The sequence below is a fragment of the Oncorhynchus keta genome, chromosome 12, assembly GCF_023373465.1.
Source record: "Oncorhynchus keta strain PuntledgeMale-10-30-2019 chromosome 12, Oket_V2, whole genome shotgun sequence".
In the NCBI taxonomy this organism is placed as follows: domain Eukaryota; kingdom Metazoa; phylum Chordata; class Actinopteri; order Salmoniformes; family Salmonidae; genus Oncorhynchus; species Oncorhynchus keta.
Genome location: NC_068432.1, coordinates 20,594,620 through 20,611,667, shown reverse-complemented (window position 1 = coordinate 20,611,667; position 17,048 = coordinate 20,594,620). Strand labels below are relative to the sequence as shown.

Below are 17,048 nucleotides of genomic sequence, written 5' to 3'. Positions count from 1 at the left end.
CGCCCCTTGTCACTCAAGCAGCACAGTTCCTCCTCTGTTAGATTCAATATCATACTGGATACCGTTCTGTTGGGTGATATGGAGTCAACCTATTGTTCCAAACAAGAACGGTGCTGTTTTCTTCTTTGCGTCTTAATATACACTGTAAGTCATTATATTTCTATGATTCCAACACTTTACTCAAGGGTTTTGATCTATATCGTGTGTCAAATCGCAATATTTGGTAAAGAAATCACTATTATATATATTTGTTTTCCCATATCATGCAGCCCTAGTTCAGCCTCACCTGTAAGTGGTGCTGACTCTGAGTTGAGGATTAAATCTGTAATTCAGCTGGAGTTTATCCTGTTTCTAACATTAGCTACTTCCATAACTGAACAGGCCCTTGTTATGGGTGAAGCAGCGGGGTTGCCATGTTTGTGCTCAGCATTTGAGCTCTGAAGTCGATACATCTCACTGTAGGTAGGCAATATCTTGCGCTGCCAATTACAGATGTTTAAGCTCCTGCGTCATTATTTCAGACACATCTTCTGCGAGCAGTCCTCTTCCAAAGTAAGGGATCAGTCAGCAAAGAGCCCATGCCGTATCTAGATACACATCAAGCCATCAAACATAGGCCTCTATGGGGGTGGGTCTTGGTGCTATCTGAGGACCATAGAAATGAGCTATCTGTGTTTGATATTAGCATGGTACATACAGCACTGTTCTGAACCTGCTGATTTGATTATTTTAGCATCCGATTCCTTACACTCCGACTGGCTTAATCAAACCTCCCCCTCACCTCCCCCATGATGCACCTCTTCCTATGTTCCCAAGACAATGTGTTCTTAAATCAACTTACCTGATCAAATAAAGGTGGATAAATCAATACATAAATTGAATTTAGCTCTAAGTACAACTTATTCCACAGGGACTGTGATGGTATAATAACTTAAATCCCCTCTGCTCTCCTCTCTCTCATTGAAGTCTTCCTGGCATTGCTTCCTCTACTTTAACAGGCATTTTCCCATCAGGCTGCCCACATGCAGTGTCTGAGCTCTCTAACAGCACACTTAAATACTACACCATGCTGAGCTGTAGAGGAGCACCATACTCAGCTGAGAATCTCCCTAGCTACCAGGCACTGTGCAGCGTCCGTAGTGGTGGAATATACACATTGACATAACCAACGTCTCTCTCCTCCACAAGTGATATTTAGACCAGCTCCCTATAGACACACACTGCACGCTGATGACATCACTGAGGCCTATAACTAAGTGTGGTGTGCTGTGATAGGGCTGATAGATATATATTTTTTTATTTCACCTTTTTTTAATTAGGCAAGCCATTTCAGAACAAATTCTTATTTGCAATGACCGCCAAACCCGGACGACGCTGGGCCAATTGTGCGCCGCCCTATGAGACTCTCAATCACAGCTGGATGTGATACAGCCTGGTTTCGAACCACTTGCACTGAGATGCAGTGCCTTAGACCGTTGCGCCACTCAGGAGCCAAATTAATGGAATGGGCCCAATACTGTTTGATATATTTATGACAGTTACATTGGGGGCATATCTACAGAGACTGCATGGGCTACATCAAGTAAAAAGCTCTATGTTAGCTTGCCTGTTTTGATTAGGCAATTAGCCTCTTAATGTGCTAACAGATTTTGTCTCCCCAAATCTGAGTGATATAACACATTTGTCCAAACAGAAATCCTATTAAGTATAGATGTTATGCTTTTTTAAAAATGGGCTTCTTTCTGGGTCCCACATCATTACCTGGTCTGCTTGTGGATGGCGTCCTCGAGTGGGCTTGTTGTATAATGTCTCCCTCTCTGTTGTACCAGGTGGAGGAGATCCGAGGCTTCATCGAGGAGCTCTCAGAGAAGGTGGAGGAGGTGAAAAGACAACACAGCGCCATCTTGGCTGCCCCCAATCCTGACGAAAGTAAGTCACTCTTCTCCTCTACTCTTCCTCCCTGGATGAAAGGATGCGAGATGGAACAAGGGAGAGGGAAAAGGTGGGTGGTAACCTCCACAGATCATGAAATTAGGTTTTTGAGAAATGGTAGGAGGCTATTTGCCTCCTACAGACACACACACGGTCATAGGTAGTGCATAATACCTCTGAACCTCTCTTTCATTACAGCCTAGTTATACATCAATAGTTATCTGCTGAGCCCACATGCTATACTAGCAAGCCCTATGTTACTCTCAACCCGCAATGTATTCTTCTCACACCCTTACTGTTTTCTTATCAGTGATGGCAGCACATGTAATGTGTGAAAAGGAGAGGAGACTCAAACACTGCTTGTTAAGTTCAGGAATTGGAGAATTTACTTGTTTAATTGAGGTGGAGAACAGCCCATTATGTGAATGCCCTGGCATGAGGACTTTGGTGTTGTTGGTGTGGAGTGGTGTCTACTCACACTGTTTATGGAAGGTCACTCACTCTCTGGAGAGACGTGCGTGTGCGTGTGTGTGTGACTCTACCACACTTACTTTCAGTATGTAAGTTAGTGAGTCAATGTGCCACAACTTCATTTTAATTAGTGTATAAATATCATTCTGTTTTCTTTGGAAGTTGTAATATAATAATTTAATTGCATTGTATAAAATAATACATGTAGTTATGCATGGATGCATTTCCCCCCCGCGCAAAAATAAAAGTTCCTATTTTTATCAATCAAAAACTGTTAAACATGGCCAATTAATTAAGAGTTTTCCCTAACAAGCACTAATCTCAATGCATTCTGGTTGGCCTTGCAGAGAGGTTCCTTGCAGAGAAGAACCACTGGGCTTAAGGTGATGATGGAAAAAGAAAAGCCTCCATTTGCATTTATATTCATCGACAGACACGTCAAGTGAAATATTAATACATTCCAATTATAAACTACTCACGTTGGGCAATTTTTCCCCTGGGTTGCATTTGGAGAGAGATTCAATGTTCCATCTCCCATTAAGTCTTATTAGATGAATATTGGTGTAATTACCAAAGCACTCTTGCTGGCGTAGGAAAGTGTCTGTGTTGAATTCACAGTAACACGTATGACATTTCACTGAAGTACAGAGAGAAATGCTTTAATTTGTTGATCTGTTTTGGTGTCATTAGAGAAGTGGCTCCATTTTGAGTATAGGGGGAATCAAAGTGAAGCATGTTCTTCAACTGTCACAGAGTATAAAAAATATTTTTTCATCTCTCAAGGGACACACACACACACACACACGTCAGATTCAACTCCCCACCCACTCAGCGCTCCAAATAGCATAACATGGATTGTAAGTTCTTTTGAATAAAAGTATCTTATGACCATATTGTTAAGACATTATTGTCACAGTCCATTGGCTACACTACTTGTTTAATGCATAGTGTAATACTCAAGGGCAATGCTACCTTGACTGCCGACTTGCTGTTGAGAGACAGTCAATCAAACCTACACTTTGTGAAACCTGGCCCTTCAGCAGCTCAATGGAACCCACCTAAACAAGAGGAAGTGTGTTGCATTGATTTGTGTCCACTCTGGAGACACGTTGAGGATGGAGGAAGATAATCCACATAAAATGGAGAGGTAATACTGCTGATTACCTCTCTCTAGTCAGTAGTCATTCTTTTGTTTTCAGTTAGAGGCTCTAATCCATTGGTGTCAAAACATACAGGAGGGGTTGAGTTAAATAAATATCATTATTTTTTTTGAGGGAACACAATCTCAATTGTCATTGAAATGACTAAAAACGAATATAAACTGTAGAAATGATCATGGGTCTACATGTATACTTCATTCACCCGACCAGCTTGCTAACAGTAATCGAAAATAATTCTAGACAGTCAGGGAGCAATGAAAATTCCAAAAGTGACAGTGCAGCCCTTGTGGAAAAATGTGTTTGACTCCCTTGCCCTGATCAATAGGTCAGTCACTAACTACCCTAGCGCTACACAGAGAGAGAAGCATGGGTTCAGTTATTTGATGATATGATGATTTTGGCAAGATTTCCTCCAACTTATTGTCTCATCATGACGTTTGGATGTATCTAAGCCTTAACACGTCTATGTGCTCCCAGGTCACTGTCGAAGTAGAGGAAGAACCCTGCATCATTAATGCAGGTTAGAGAAGACCTTTGCCCCCATTAAAGTGCCGCCGACAGTGACACAAACAAGCTCCTCGGCTGCAACAGATGAACTTGACCTCCCTGTTTTGCCACACACTCAGCCTCCCCTCATTGTCAGGGTTACAGCAGGCAGAAATTAGTTGTCAGCGCCCCATTTTTCTCCCCAATTTCGATCTTATCTCAACGGGCTCGGGAGAAGGTTGAGTCATGCTTCCTCTGAAACATGACCCGCAGTAACCTCGCTTCTTAACACAATGCCCGCATAACCCGGAAGCCAGCCGCAACAATGTGTCGGAGGAAACACTGTTAAACTGACGACCCAGGTCAGCTTGCAGGTGGCCGACCTGCCACAAGGAGTCGCTAGAGCACGATGTGCCAAGTAAAGCCCCCCCAGGCCAAACCCTCCCCTAACCCGGATGACGCTGGGCCAATTGTGCACCGCCCTATGGGGCCGTCCGATCACGGCCTGTTGTGATACAGCCTGGGTTCGACCTGGGTCTGTAACGACGCCCCTAGCACTGCAGTTCCTTAGACCGCTGCGCCACACAGGAGGCCCCTGCGGCTGCATTATGATCAGATGCATGATTAGCGAGAAGAGCCAGGGTTCCTCACACATACCATAACAGAGACGGTCTGTTTTATGCACGCACACATGCAAACACACACAGGTATGCACACACGCACACGACACTCGCACTCACCCACACTCACTGAAGACAGAGCTGCCTTGGAGCCAAAGGGAGCCTCTTATGTGAATGACTCTCCTCTCAGCCTCTAGAAGAGAGAATAACATCTCCAAACTGGGGTTGAGTCTGATTTCTGCAAATCAGGAGGACTACAAGGAGTGTACAGTATATAAAGAACACAGAGCTACACTAACAAGCTATTGTGGGGTCTAGTGGTGGTTTTGGGCCATCACTCTCCTATTCATAATTGATGAGTGGCTGTGGCTGCCTTCCTCTTACTCCAGACATAATTTTTTAGGAGGAATAAAAACAGAAAAGGAGCTTTACCCACACCGAGCTGAAAACACAGGATATATGAGAGAAACATGTAGGAACTCAAACCAACATGTTACTTTCACCTATCCAGTCATTCTAGATCATTCGGGTAAGGATATGAGAACAGGGATCCACTTGTTTTGACTATTGAGACCTAGCCCAAAGTTGTATATAGGGCTTAGAAGTAGGGTGAAATTACCATATCTCTGTGTGGGTGGTGTGGTTTGTGCAGCCCACTGAGAAGATGACTGATGCTGGGAGCTGGCTGATGTGGGACAGGACAGGAACAGGAACTAGGTCATCACCACCAAAGCATCCCTGATCTTCCATTTGATGTATTATTTTGGTTTATTTAGGAATCTTTTACACCTCTCAGGAAGATGTATTAGTTTAAAGCATTTCAGCATCTGTTGATATGGCTGGGGGTGTTTTGATGTTATTTTCTTTCCTGGAAGAAACCGAAACAAACTCACTGTTGCAATTGTGTTGATTTTGTTGGATAAAATTGTGATCTAAATTGTATTTATTTTTTTACTCTCTATCAACAGAAACGAAGGCAGAGCTGGAGCAGTTGATGACGGACATAAAGAAGTTTGCAAACAAAGTGCGCTCCAAGTTAAAAAGTATGTTGCAAACACACTTCCCTCTCTACGCTAAATAATGTTGCCGCCTTTGACCAGATTCTCTTAAACTAAACCAGGGCCTCGTTTCCTAGTTACTTCAGCATTAGGATGATTGTACCAGATGCATTGTTCTTTACTAGCCAACTTTTTAAGTGTTACCCAAACAAGCAAGTAGAGAGAATGTTCATTGGCTAAGTGCGTCATCAGACCATGTGTCGATACTGATTGGATTGAAAGAAAAGCAGCCCTGCCCTCGGATCAGCTTTCTCCATTCAAATCTTAGCTTAATATTATATTTCACAATACTGACAATGGATCTACTAAGCTGTATGGATTTTTTTTTAAAGAATGTCATACCAAGGATCATTTTGCCATTTGATTTTATATTTAAAAAATGATTTGATGAAAAAAAGAGTTTGGCCTTACTGCTATTAGCCCATACAAATGCATTGAATAGCAGATTCACTACATGGAACAACATAGTCCCCCCATGTCTGTAATAAAACCCTTTTGTGGTGGAAAAACTCAATTCTGATTGGCTGGACTTGGCTCCCCAGTGGGTGGGCCTGGCTCCCAAGTGGGTGGGCCTTTGCCCTCCCATGGCTGTGCCCCTGCCGCGTCATGTGAAATCCATAGATTGGGCCTAATTTTATTTAAATTGACTGATTTCCTTATGAACTGTAACTCAGTAAAATCGTTGAAATTGTTGCATTTTGCATTTATATTTTTTTGTATCGTTCTGGTCTTTGGTGTGGATTGAAAGCCTGTATTGTGTGTCTTTTTAATATTTTATTTCTTAAAGCTGGCAAGATGTTTTATGTATTTGAGCCTATCCAAAGACGTTCTGGTTGAGACAATTTACACTTCAAAGAAAATTATCAGACGATTCATATTACTTTTTGAAAACATTGAAATAAATGCAATTGATTTGATTTGAATTAACTTGTGGACCTAATGTAGACTTAAGACTGGTCACTATTAGTCCCAGCGCTGGGCATGAACTCGGAGCACTCTGCTTAGACCAGTGCCCTACGGCAGTTCACAATGCTCTAGCAAGCACTAAGAATACTATGAAGACTGATGATACATAGACGTGTCGTTACATAGCCCTAACCGTAACCACTCTGAATTAATGCCTAAACTCTTAACCTTTTAAGTTGTTCCTGTTTTAAGCCTGTAAACATTGTGTCAAAAATAGACATTGGAAGAGAGAGGCTCAACTTGGCGTAAAATCTGACTCCCACCAGCAGATGGTGTTTAAAAAATAAGATAAAATGTTCACCCACCAAGCAAGGTGTTTTTGTTTGGAGGTCAATGAGAGAGTGTCGGATTTCGTCAACAACAAAAAATGAATGGACTATGTCTCCCATTGTTAGGGCTAAGAGACTTGTATCTTGTCAGAATAGCCATAATCTTTGCCGTTCATCCATGAGTCAAAGGGCAGTGTGCCGGATTCGAACCCATGCCAACTCTGGCATATGTGTGTCGGGTCAGTGGCTGTAACTGCTGGACCACACAGCTATTGAGTCTGCCTATTGCTCGTCTTCAACATTTAATAAAACAATTGATCTAAAACAACAGATTTTCCTTTACGAAAAATACATCTACCCCCTACAAATATGTAAATGTTTTATAATCCACATAAGAATTCACAAGAGATGTGCTGAAGCCTGCATTTAGCCTATATAAAGTACAATGTACATTAGGTACGGTACTGCATTTTATATACAAACACCACTTCCAGCTGCCCACTGGCGGCGATTCTAAATATTTATTCAGATATTAAAATCATCCTGCTGCAAGATTATTTTACTCCTGCGATGAAAGGGGTCAAATGAAGCTCTAACAATGCATTTTGGCTGCTCTATGAGTGGCCTGGATCACTCGTAGATGTGCATGAGTTTCAAGAGCCACGTTACTAACAAAGGCTCTGGGAAACACCTTGGCTACTAATGATCCATCGTAAGAAGGTTCTAACGATGATCTTAACGCTACGAAGGCTCTGGGGGAAACGAGGCCCAGGTTCTTCATTAATTAGACCTTCTGAATAAATGCTACTGGTAATGGTAGATGAATTCTCCTTCTCGCTCTGTTCCCTACAGGCATTGAACAGTCCATAGAGCATGAGGAGGCTTTAAGCAGGTCGTCTGCAGATCTGAGGATACGTAAGACACAGGTGGGTTATGCTATATATCGCAGGGACTTTCAAATCTGAGTGTGGAGTTTTCAGGATTGGAGTTGCCATCCCTGCTGTACTGTGTAACTCTAGTGAATCGTGGAAAACTCATCCTGCATCATTCCCTATCAGCATTCCACGTTGTCTCGGAAGTTTGTGGAGGTGATGTCAGAGTATAATGCCACGCAGTCGGACTACCGGGAACGCTGCAAGGGCCGCATCCAAAGGCAACTGGAGATTAGTGAGTGTGCTCTCTCTCTGTGTGTGTGTGCCTGATATTCTCTTATCAGGAATTGTGAGCATTACAGAGTACAGACACCAAATTAATAAATGGGTTGATTTGGTTTTATTTCCCCCGTCCAACATTTTGTTTGTCTATTTTTACCCCTTTTTTCTCCCCAATTTCGTGGTCTCCAATTGTTTAGTAGCTACTATCTTTGTCTCATCGCTACAACTCCTGTACGGGAGAGATGAAGGTTGAAAGTCATGCGTCCTCCGATACACAACCCAACCAAGCCGCACTGCTTCTTAACACAGCGCCATCCAACCCGGAAGCCAGCCGCACCAATGTGTCGGAGGAAACACTGTGCACCTGGCAACCCAGGTTAGTGCACACTGCGCCCGGCCCGCCACAGGAGTCGCTGGTGCGCGATGAGACAAGGATTTCCCTGCCGGCCAAACCCTCCCTAACCTGGTAGATCATATAAACTTTAGGGCTGTGTCGTCAACTTTGATCTGGACAACCCATTGGTGACCCACGTGTGTGTGTGTTTTGCAAATGTGTGTGTGTTTCACAGGAGGTTGGTGGAACCTTAATTGGGGAGGATGGGATTGTGGCAATGACTCGAGCGGAATCAGTGGAATGGTATAATATACATCAAACACATGGTTTGATGCCATTCCATTTGCTCTGTTTCAGCCATTATTTTGAGCTGTCCTCTCATCAGCAGCCTCTACTGGTGTGGTTTGCATAATGAGGGCTTTGAGAATCGCCTCATGTATTAAGACGCTCATTAAATTGTTTCATCTGGTAGAACCTTGTTGTTTCCGGGAAAGGTGTGTGAGAGTGTGCGAAAGTGACTGAGAAATCAAGCCAATGCTTGAGATATTGATCATATGACCGGTTCATTTAAAAAGCCATCATGGGAATAGCAGTAAACAAGGTGAGGGCACCGACGTCATTTTAATATCCTTTTTTAAATTAATTTCTCCACTCACTCATGCAGTTTAGACTGCGTTTAATAAACCTTGAAGCGATCATCGAAACAGTTTTCCGGTTTTCTCTCGCTGGAGGTGTGTGTGTCGCACTGTAATTTCAGTTCCAGATGACGGTAGTGAGGAGATAACACCCTTAGGGGTTTATTGAGCAGAATATAATATAAACACTGAAGTCACTCAGGCTGGAAGCATATGACGTGAGGCAGAATGGGGAAAGATTGACTCTGAAGTGATTAGAGATGTAGAGACAAGCTCCTCTTGGGTTCTCCAACAAGTTTCACTATTGGAGAAGTGTGGGGATACCAAAATAGCTTCTTGTGGTTAGATGATTCTTCTTTTTCTTGGTCCTTCATCTAAAACTCTTACATTAGCATCATGGTGTTATGGCTTATGCTTTTTGCCGCCGTACATGAATGTGTATTGATATTTACAACTTCATATGAATCCAACTGTCAACATGGGTTTGTTAATTTGTCTCAAGAAGTCATGCAATTGCTAGCCTGTGTTTCAAGCCTGCTCCTGGAAAAAGCATGCCATTTTAATTCAGTTTAATTCACCGTTTCAAACAAGGAATATGTAGATAGGTATCAAAGGGACACCCCCCTCAAAGGTTGAGGTTGATTAAACAGGCATGTGAGCCAGCTTATGTGACTTACCTGTCTAAATCCCCAGCCTTCCACAAGGTGTGTGTGTGTGTGGGTGTTTTCATGGCTCCCAGGTGAGCTGCAGGTGTGTTGCAGCCAGGAAGTGCTAGCAGCGCTAAGTCAATATTGAACCAAGCGGAGCATCACACACAACAGAAATCCTGCAGCTGAACCTCCACACATATACACACACACACTGCACAGCCATAAAGCATTATGCATAGCTATAGAGTGTTATACACAGTCGTAAAGCATTGTAGGCCTACACTTGTCACAGGTCTCTTTCCAAAAATTGAGAGAGACGTCCTGGTCAAATAATAATTTAATACTGTTAAGAATCGAAAGGAGCGTTATCAACAACCGTAAGACATCATACCAAGCCATAGATTGTTGTACAGTCATAGTGTTTATGCATAGTCTACAGGGGTATACACTTTGTTGATACCCGCAAATACAAGATTCTCTATGGCTGTCAAATTGACCTTTTCTCTGTTTGCATCGTCACCACCACATTCTCTGCTCTCCAGTGTCAGGTGAGACAGTGTGGGAATCTACCATTTACCTGTGAGTGGGAGGCTGACTAGGCTAGGGGATGAGATGAGGAGGTGGTGTTGATAAGCCCTGGGTCCCCGCAGAGTGGAGAGAGGGCGAGAATGAGGGGGTGGAACAAGGGTTAGCCTTGGTGAACCGATCCATAGTGGAAGTGTGTGCACACACTCATTAACAAATGTACACAAATGTGTATTTACACACACATAAATATATATATACAGTGCCTTGCGAAAGTATTCGGCCCCCTTGAACTTTGCGACCTTTTGCCACATTTCAGGCTTCAAACAAAGATATAAAACTGTATTTTTTTGTGTGAAGAATCAACAACAAGTGGGACACAATCATGAAGTGGAACGACATTTATTGGATATTTCAAACTTTTTTAACAAATCAAAAACTGAAAAATCGGGCTTGCAAAATAATTTTTTAGTCTTAAGCAGCTTAAGTTTTGGCGAGAAAGTTGCACCGCTGTGTCAACAGAAGTTGGTGCTTATTATCGGATGTATTAGGTTACGAAATACAACTTTTTGGATATAATGTTAATTATAAACTGGATGGTTCGAACATTGAATGCTGATTGGCTGATAGCCGTGGTATAGCAGATCGCATACCATGGGTATGACAAAACATTTATTTTTACTGCTCTAATTACGTTGATAACCAGTTTATAATAGCAATAAGGCTCCTTGTGGGTTTGTGAAATATTGCCAATATACCACGGCTATGTGCTGTGTTCAGGTACTAAGAACAACCCTTAGCCGTGGTATGTTGGCCATTTACCACATCCCCTTGTGCCTTATTGCTTAATGTTACAGTACATGACCAAAACTTTGTGGACACCCCTTCAAATTAGTGGATTCAGCTATTTCAGCCACACCCGTTGCTGACAGGTGTATAAAATCGAGCACACAGGCATGCAATCGCCATAGACAAACATTGGCAGTAGAATGGCCCGTACTGAAGACCACAAAAGCTCACAGAACGGAACTGGCGGGTGCTGAAGCGTGTAGAGCGGCAAAATCATCAGTCCTCGGTTGCAACACTCACTACTGAGTTCGAAGCTTTCTCTGAAAGCAACATCAGCACAATAACTGTTTGTCTGGAGCTTCATGAAAGGGGTTTCCATGGCCAAGCAGCCGCACACAAGCATAAGATCACCATGCTCAATGCCAAGCATCGGCTGGAGTGGTGTAAAGTTTGCCGCCATTGGACTGTGGAGCAGTGGAATCGCGCTCTCTGGATTGATGAATCACGCTTCACCATCTGGGTTTGGTGGATGCCAGGAGAACCCTACCTACCCGAATGCATAGTGCCAACTAGAGGTCGACCGATTCTGATTCATCAACGCCGATACTGGTACCGATTTTATTGGAGGACCAAAAAAAGGCTATAGCGATTAATCGGCCGATTTTAAAAAATAAAAAATAAACATTTTAAAATTATTTTTTTTTAAATAAAAAAATTAAAAAACACATGTATTTGTAATAATGACAATTACAACAATACTGATTGAACACTTATTTTAACTTAATATAATACATCAATAAAATCAATTTAGCCTCAAATAAATAATGAAACATGTTGAATTTGGTTTAAATAATGCAAAAGCAGTGTTGGAGAAGAAAGTAAAAGTGCAATATGTGCCATGTAAGAAAGCTAACGTTTAAGTTCCTTGTTCAGAACATGAGAACATATGAAAGCTGGTGGTTCCTTTTAATATGAGTCTTCAATATTCCCAGGTAAGAAGTTTTAGGTTGTAGTTATTATAGGAATTATAGGACTATTTCTCTCTATACCAGTTGTATTTCATATACCTTTGACTATTGGATGTTCTTATAGGCCCTTTAGAATTGCCAGTGTAACAGTATAGCTTCCGTCCCTCTCCTCACTCCTACCTCCTGAAATTGATGTGGAAGAACTTGACTGGCCTGCACAGAGCCCTGACCTCAAACCCACTAATGCTCTTGTGGCTGAATGTTCACATCTCGTTGAAAGCCTTCCCAGAAGAGTGGAGGCTGTTATAGCAGCAAAGGGGGGACCAACTCCATATTAATGCCCATGATTTTGGAATGAGATGTTCAACGAGCAGGTGTCCACATACTTTTAGCCATGTAGTGTACAGTTGAAGTCCGAAGTTTACATACACCTTAGCCAAATACAGTTCAACTCAAGTTTTTCACAATTCCTGACATCTTAATCCTAGTAAAATGTTTCTGTCTTCGGTCAGTTAGAATCACCACTTTATTTTAAGAATGTGAAATGTCAGAATAATAGTAGAGAATGATTTATTTCAAGTTTTATTTCTTTCATCACATTCCCAGTGAGTCAGAAGTTTACATACACTCAATTAGTATTTGGTAGCATTGCCTTTAAATTGTTTAACTTGGGTCAAACGATTCGGGTCGCCCTCCACAAGCTTCCCACAATAAGTTGGGTGAATTTTGGCCCATTCCTCCTAACAGAGCTGGTGTAACTGAGTCAGGTTTGTAGGCCTCCTTGCTCGCACGCGCATTTTCAGTTCTGCCCACAAATTTTCTATAGGATTGAGGTCAGTGCTTTGTGATGGCCACTCCAATACCTTGACTTTGTTGTCCTTAAGCCATTTTTTCACAACTTTGGAAGTATGCTTGGGGTCATTGTCCATTTGGAAGACCCATTTGCGACCAAGCTTTAACTTCCTGACTGATGTCTTGAGATGTTGCTTCAATATATCCATGTGATTTTCCTGCCTCATGACACCATCTATTTTGTGAAGTGCACCATTCCTCCTGCAGCGAAGCACCCCCACAACATGATGCTGCCACCCCCATGCTTCACAGTTGGGATGGTGTTCTTCAGCTTGCAAGCCCCTCCCTTTTTCCTCCAAACATAATGATGGTCATTATGGCCAAACCATTCTATTTTTGTTTCATCAGACCAGAGGACGTTTCTCAAAAAAGTACGATCTTTGTCCCCATGTGCAGTTGCAAAACATAGTTTGGCTTTTTTATGGAGGTTTTGGAGCAGTGGCTTCTTCCTTGCTGAGCGGCCTTTCAGGTTATATCGATATAGGACTTGTTTTACTGTGGATATAGATACTTTTGTATCTGTTTCCTCCAGCATCGTCACAAGGTCATTTGCTGTTGTTCTGGGATTGATTTGCACTTTTCGCACCAAAGTACATTCATCTCTAGGAGACAGAATGCGTCTCCTTCCTGAGCGGTATGACGGCTGCGTGGTCCCATGGTGTTTATACTTGTGTACTATTGTTTGTACATATGAAGATGGTACCTTCAGGCATTTGGAAATTGCTTCCAAGGATGAACCAGACTTGTGGAGGTCTAAAAACATTATTCTGAGGTCATTGCTGATTTCTTTTGATTGTCCCATGATGTCAAGCAACGAGGCACTGAGTTTGAAGGTAGGCCTTGAAATACATCCACAGGTACCCCTCCAATTGACTCAAATGATGTCAATTAGCCTATCAGAAGCTTCTCAAGCCATGACATAATTTTCTGGAATTTTCCAAGCTGTTTAAAGGCACAGTCAACTTAGTGTAAACTTCTGACCCACTGGAATTGTGATACAGTGAAATCATCTGTCTGTCAACAATTGTTGGGAAAATTACTTGTGTCAAGCACAAAGTAGATGTCCTATCCGACTTGCCAAAACTAGAGTTTGTTAACAAGAAAATTGTGGAGTGGTTAAAAAACAAGTTTTAATGACTCCAACCTAAGTGTATGTAAACTTCAGACTTCAACTGTATGTTAGAGAAAGACCCCACTGAATGATTCAGAACAAATTTGTCTTGGTAAAATGTATTTTATAGCATAAGGAAGTGAACTGTCATCACCAAAGCGCTCTGTGGGTGGATACCCTAGAAAATGATCTATGCAGTTATGATTTCATATGCTTTTATGAATGCTTAGCAAATGTTATAATGCATTTTTACGCTCGACCTCATCTTTACTAGATGCTGTTCTTCCACTAACCTCATTGCAACTCCCCTCCAAGTCTCCGACCACTACCTTGTATCCTTTTCCCTCTCGCTCTCATCCAACACTTCCCACACTGCCCCTACTCGGATGGTATCGCGCCGTCCCAACCTTCGCTCTCTCTCCCCCGCTACTCTCTCCTCTTCCATCCTATCATCTCTTCCCTCTGCTCAAACCTTCTCCAACCTATCTCCTGATTCTGCCTCCTCAACCCTCCTCTCCTCCCTTTCTGCATCCTTTGACTCTCTATGTCCCCTATCTTCCAGGCCGGCTCGGTCCTCCCCTCCCGCTCCGTGGCTCGACGACTCAGTTGCGAGCTCACAGAACAGGGCTCCGGGCAGCCGAGCGGAAATGGAGGAAAACTCGCCTCCCTGCGGACCTGGCATCCTTTCTCTCCCTCCTCTCTACATTTTCCTCCTCTGTCTCTGCTGCTAAAGCCACGTTCTACCACTCTAAATTCCAAGCATCTGCCTCTAACCCTAGGAAGCTCTTTGCCACCTTCTCCTCCCTCCTGAATCCTCCTCCCCCTCCCCCCTCCTCCCTCTCTGCAGATGACTTCGTCAACCATTTTGAAAAGAAGGTCGACGACATCCGATCCTCGTTTGCTAAGTCAAACGACACCGCTGGTTCTGCTCACACTGCCCTACCCGGTGCTCTGACTTCTTTCTCCCCTCTCTCCAGATGAAATCTCGCGTCTTGTGACGGCCGGCCGCCCAACAACCTGCCCGCTCGACCCTATCCCCTCCTCTCTTCTCCAGACTATTTCCGGAGACCTTCTCCCTTACCTCACCTCGCTCATCAACTCATCCCTGACCGCTGGCTACGTCCCTTCCGTCTTCAAGAGAGCGAGAGTTGCACCCCTTCTGAAAAAACCTACACTCGATCCCTCCGATGTCAACAACTACAGACCAGTATCCCTTCTTTCTTTTCTCTCAAACTCTTGAACGTGCCGTCCTTGGCCAGCTCTCCCGCTATCTCTCTCAGAATGACCTTCTTGATCCAAATCAGTCAGGTTTCAAGACTAGTCATTCAACTGAGACTGCTCTTCTCTGTATCACGGAGGCGCTCCGCACCGCTAAAGCTAACTCTCTCTCCTCTGCTCTCATCCTTCTAGACCTATCGGCTGCCTTCGATACTGTGAACCATCAGATCCTCCTCTCCACCCTCTCCGAGTTGGGCATCTCCGGCGCGGCCCACGCTTGGATTGCGTCCTACCTGACAGGTCGCTCCTACCAGGTGGCGTGGCGAGAATCTGTCTCCTCACCACGCGCTCTCACCACTGGTGTCCCCCAGGGCTCTGTTCTAGGCCCTCTCCTATTCTCGCTATACACCAAGTCACTTTGTCATAACCTCACATGGTCTCTCCTATCATTGCTATGCAGACGACACACAATTAATCTTCTCCTTTCCTCCTTCTGATGACCAGGTGGTGAATCGCATCTCTGCATGTCTGGCAGACATATCAGTGTGGATGACGGATCACCACCTCAAGCTGAACCTCGGCAAGACGGAGCTGCTCTTCCTCCCGGGAAAGGACTGCCCGTTCCATGATCTCGCCATCACGGTTGACAACTCCATTGTGTCCTCCTCCCAGAGCGCTAAGAACCTTGGCGTGATCCTGGACAACACCCTGTCGTTCTCAACTAACATCAAGGCGGTGGCCCGTTCCTGTAGGTTCATGCTCTACAACATCCGCAGAGTACGACCCTGCCTCACACAGGAAGCGGCGCAGGTCCTAATCCAGGCACTTGTCATCTCCCGTCTGGATTACTGCAACTCGCTGTTGGCTGGGCTCCCTGCCTGTGCCATTAAACCCCTACAACTCATCCAGAACGCCGCAGCCCGTCTGGTGTTCAACCTTCCCAAGTTCTCTCACGTCACCCCGCTCCTCCGCTCTCTCCACTGGCTTCCAGTTGAAGCTCGCATCCGCTACAAGACCATGGTGCTTGCCTACGGAGCTGTGAGGGGAACGGCACCTCAGTACCTCCAGGCTCTGATCAGGCCCTACACCCAAACAAGGGCACTGCGTTCATCCACCTCTGGCCTGCTCGCCTCCCTACCACTGAGGAAGTACAGTTCCCGCTCAGCCCAGTCAAAACTGTTCGCTGCTCTGGCTCCCCAATGGTGGAACACACTCCCTCACGACGCCAGGACAGCGGAGTCAATCACCACCTTCTGGAGACACCTGAAACCCCACCTCTTTAAGGAATACCTAGGATAGGATAAAGTAATCCTTCTCACCCCCCTTAAAAGATTTAGATGCACTATTGTAAAGTGGCTGTTCCACTGGATGTCATAAGGAGAATGCACCAATTTGTAAGTCGCTCTGGATAAGAGCGTCTGCTAAATGACTTAAATGTAATGTAAATGTAATTTTTATGTGTGTAATAGGAGGCATCAAAAACTCATTACACCCAGGTGGTTCATATAACTATTACAGTACCTTGCAAAAATATTCACCCCCCTTGGCGTTTTTCCTATTTTGTTGCATTAACAACCTGTAATTTAAATTGATTTTTATTTGGATTCCATGTAATGGGCATACACAAAATAGTCCAAATTGGTGAAGTGAAATGAAAAAAATTACGTTTTTCAAAAAATAATAAACGGAAAAGTGGTGCGTGGATATGTATTCACCCCCTTTGCTATGAAGCCCCTAAATAAGATCGGGTGCAACCAATTACCTTCAGAAGTCACAGATTGCGCAGAGGTGGACATTATTTAATTGTCACATGATCTGCCATATGATCTCCGTATATATACACCTGTTCT

General features: G+C 43.7%; 1 protein-coding gene and 1 long non-coding RNA gene across 3 annotated transcripts in view; one reads left to right on the top strand and one right to left on the bottom strand.

Moving 5' to 3' along the window:
- The window catches only part of LOC127906297 (uncharacterized), a 287,067-nt gene that overhangs the window by 194,321 nt on the left and 75,698 nt on the right, over nucleotides 1-17,048 (bottom strand). The window lies entirely within an intron of this gene.
- The window catches only part of LOC118391108 (syntaxin-1A), a 34,277-nt gene that overhangs the window by 10,698 nt on the left and 6,531 nt on the right, over nucleotides 1-17,048 (top strand). For both annotated transcript variants that reach the window (XM_035782135.2, XM_035782136.2), the window contains exons 3-6: nucleotides 1,830-1,929; nucleotides 5,638-5,712; nucleotides 7,815-7,888; nucleotides 8,021-8,129. In XM_035782135.2, coding sequence (XP_035638028.1) covers nucleotides 1,830-1,929; nucleotides 5,638-5,712; nucleotides 7,815-7,888; nucleotides 8,021-8,129 — 358 coding nt within the window. The remainder of the gene's footprint in view (nucleotides 1-1,829; nucleotides 1,930-5,637; nucleotides 5,713-7,814; nucleotides 7,889-8,020; nucleotides 8,130-17,048) is intronic.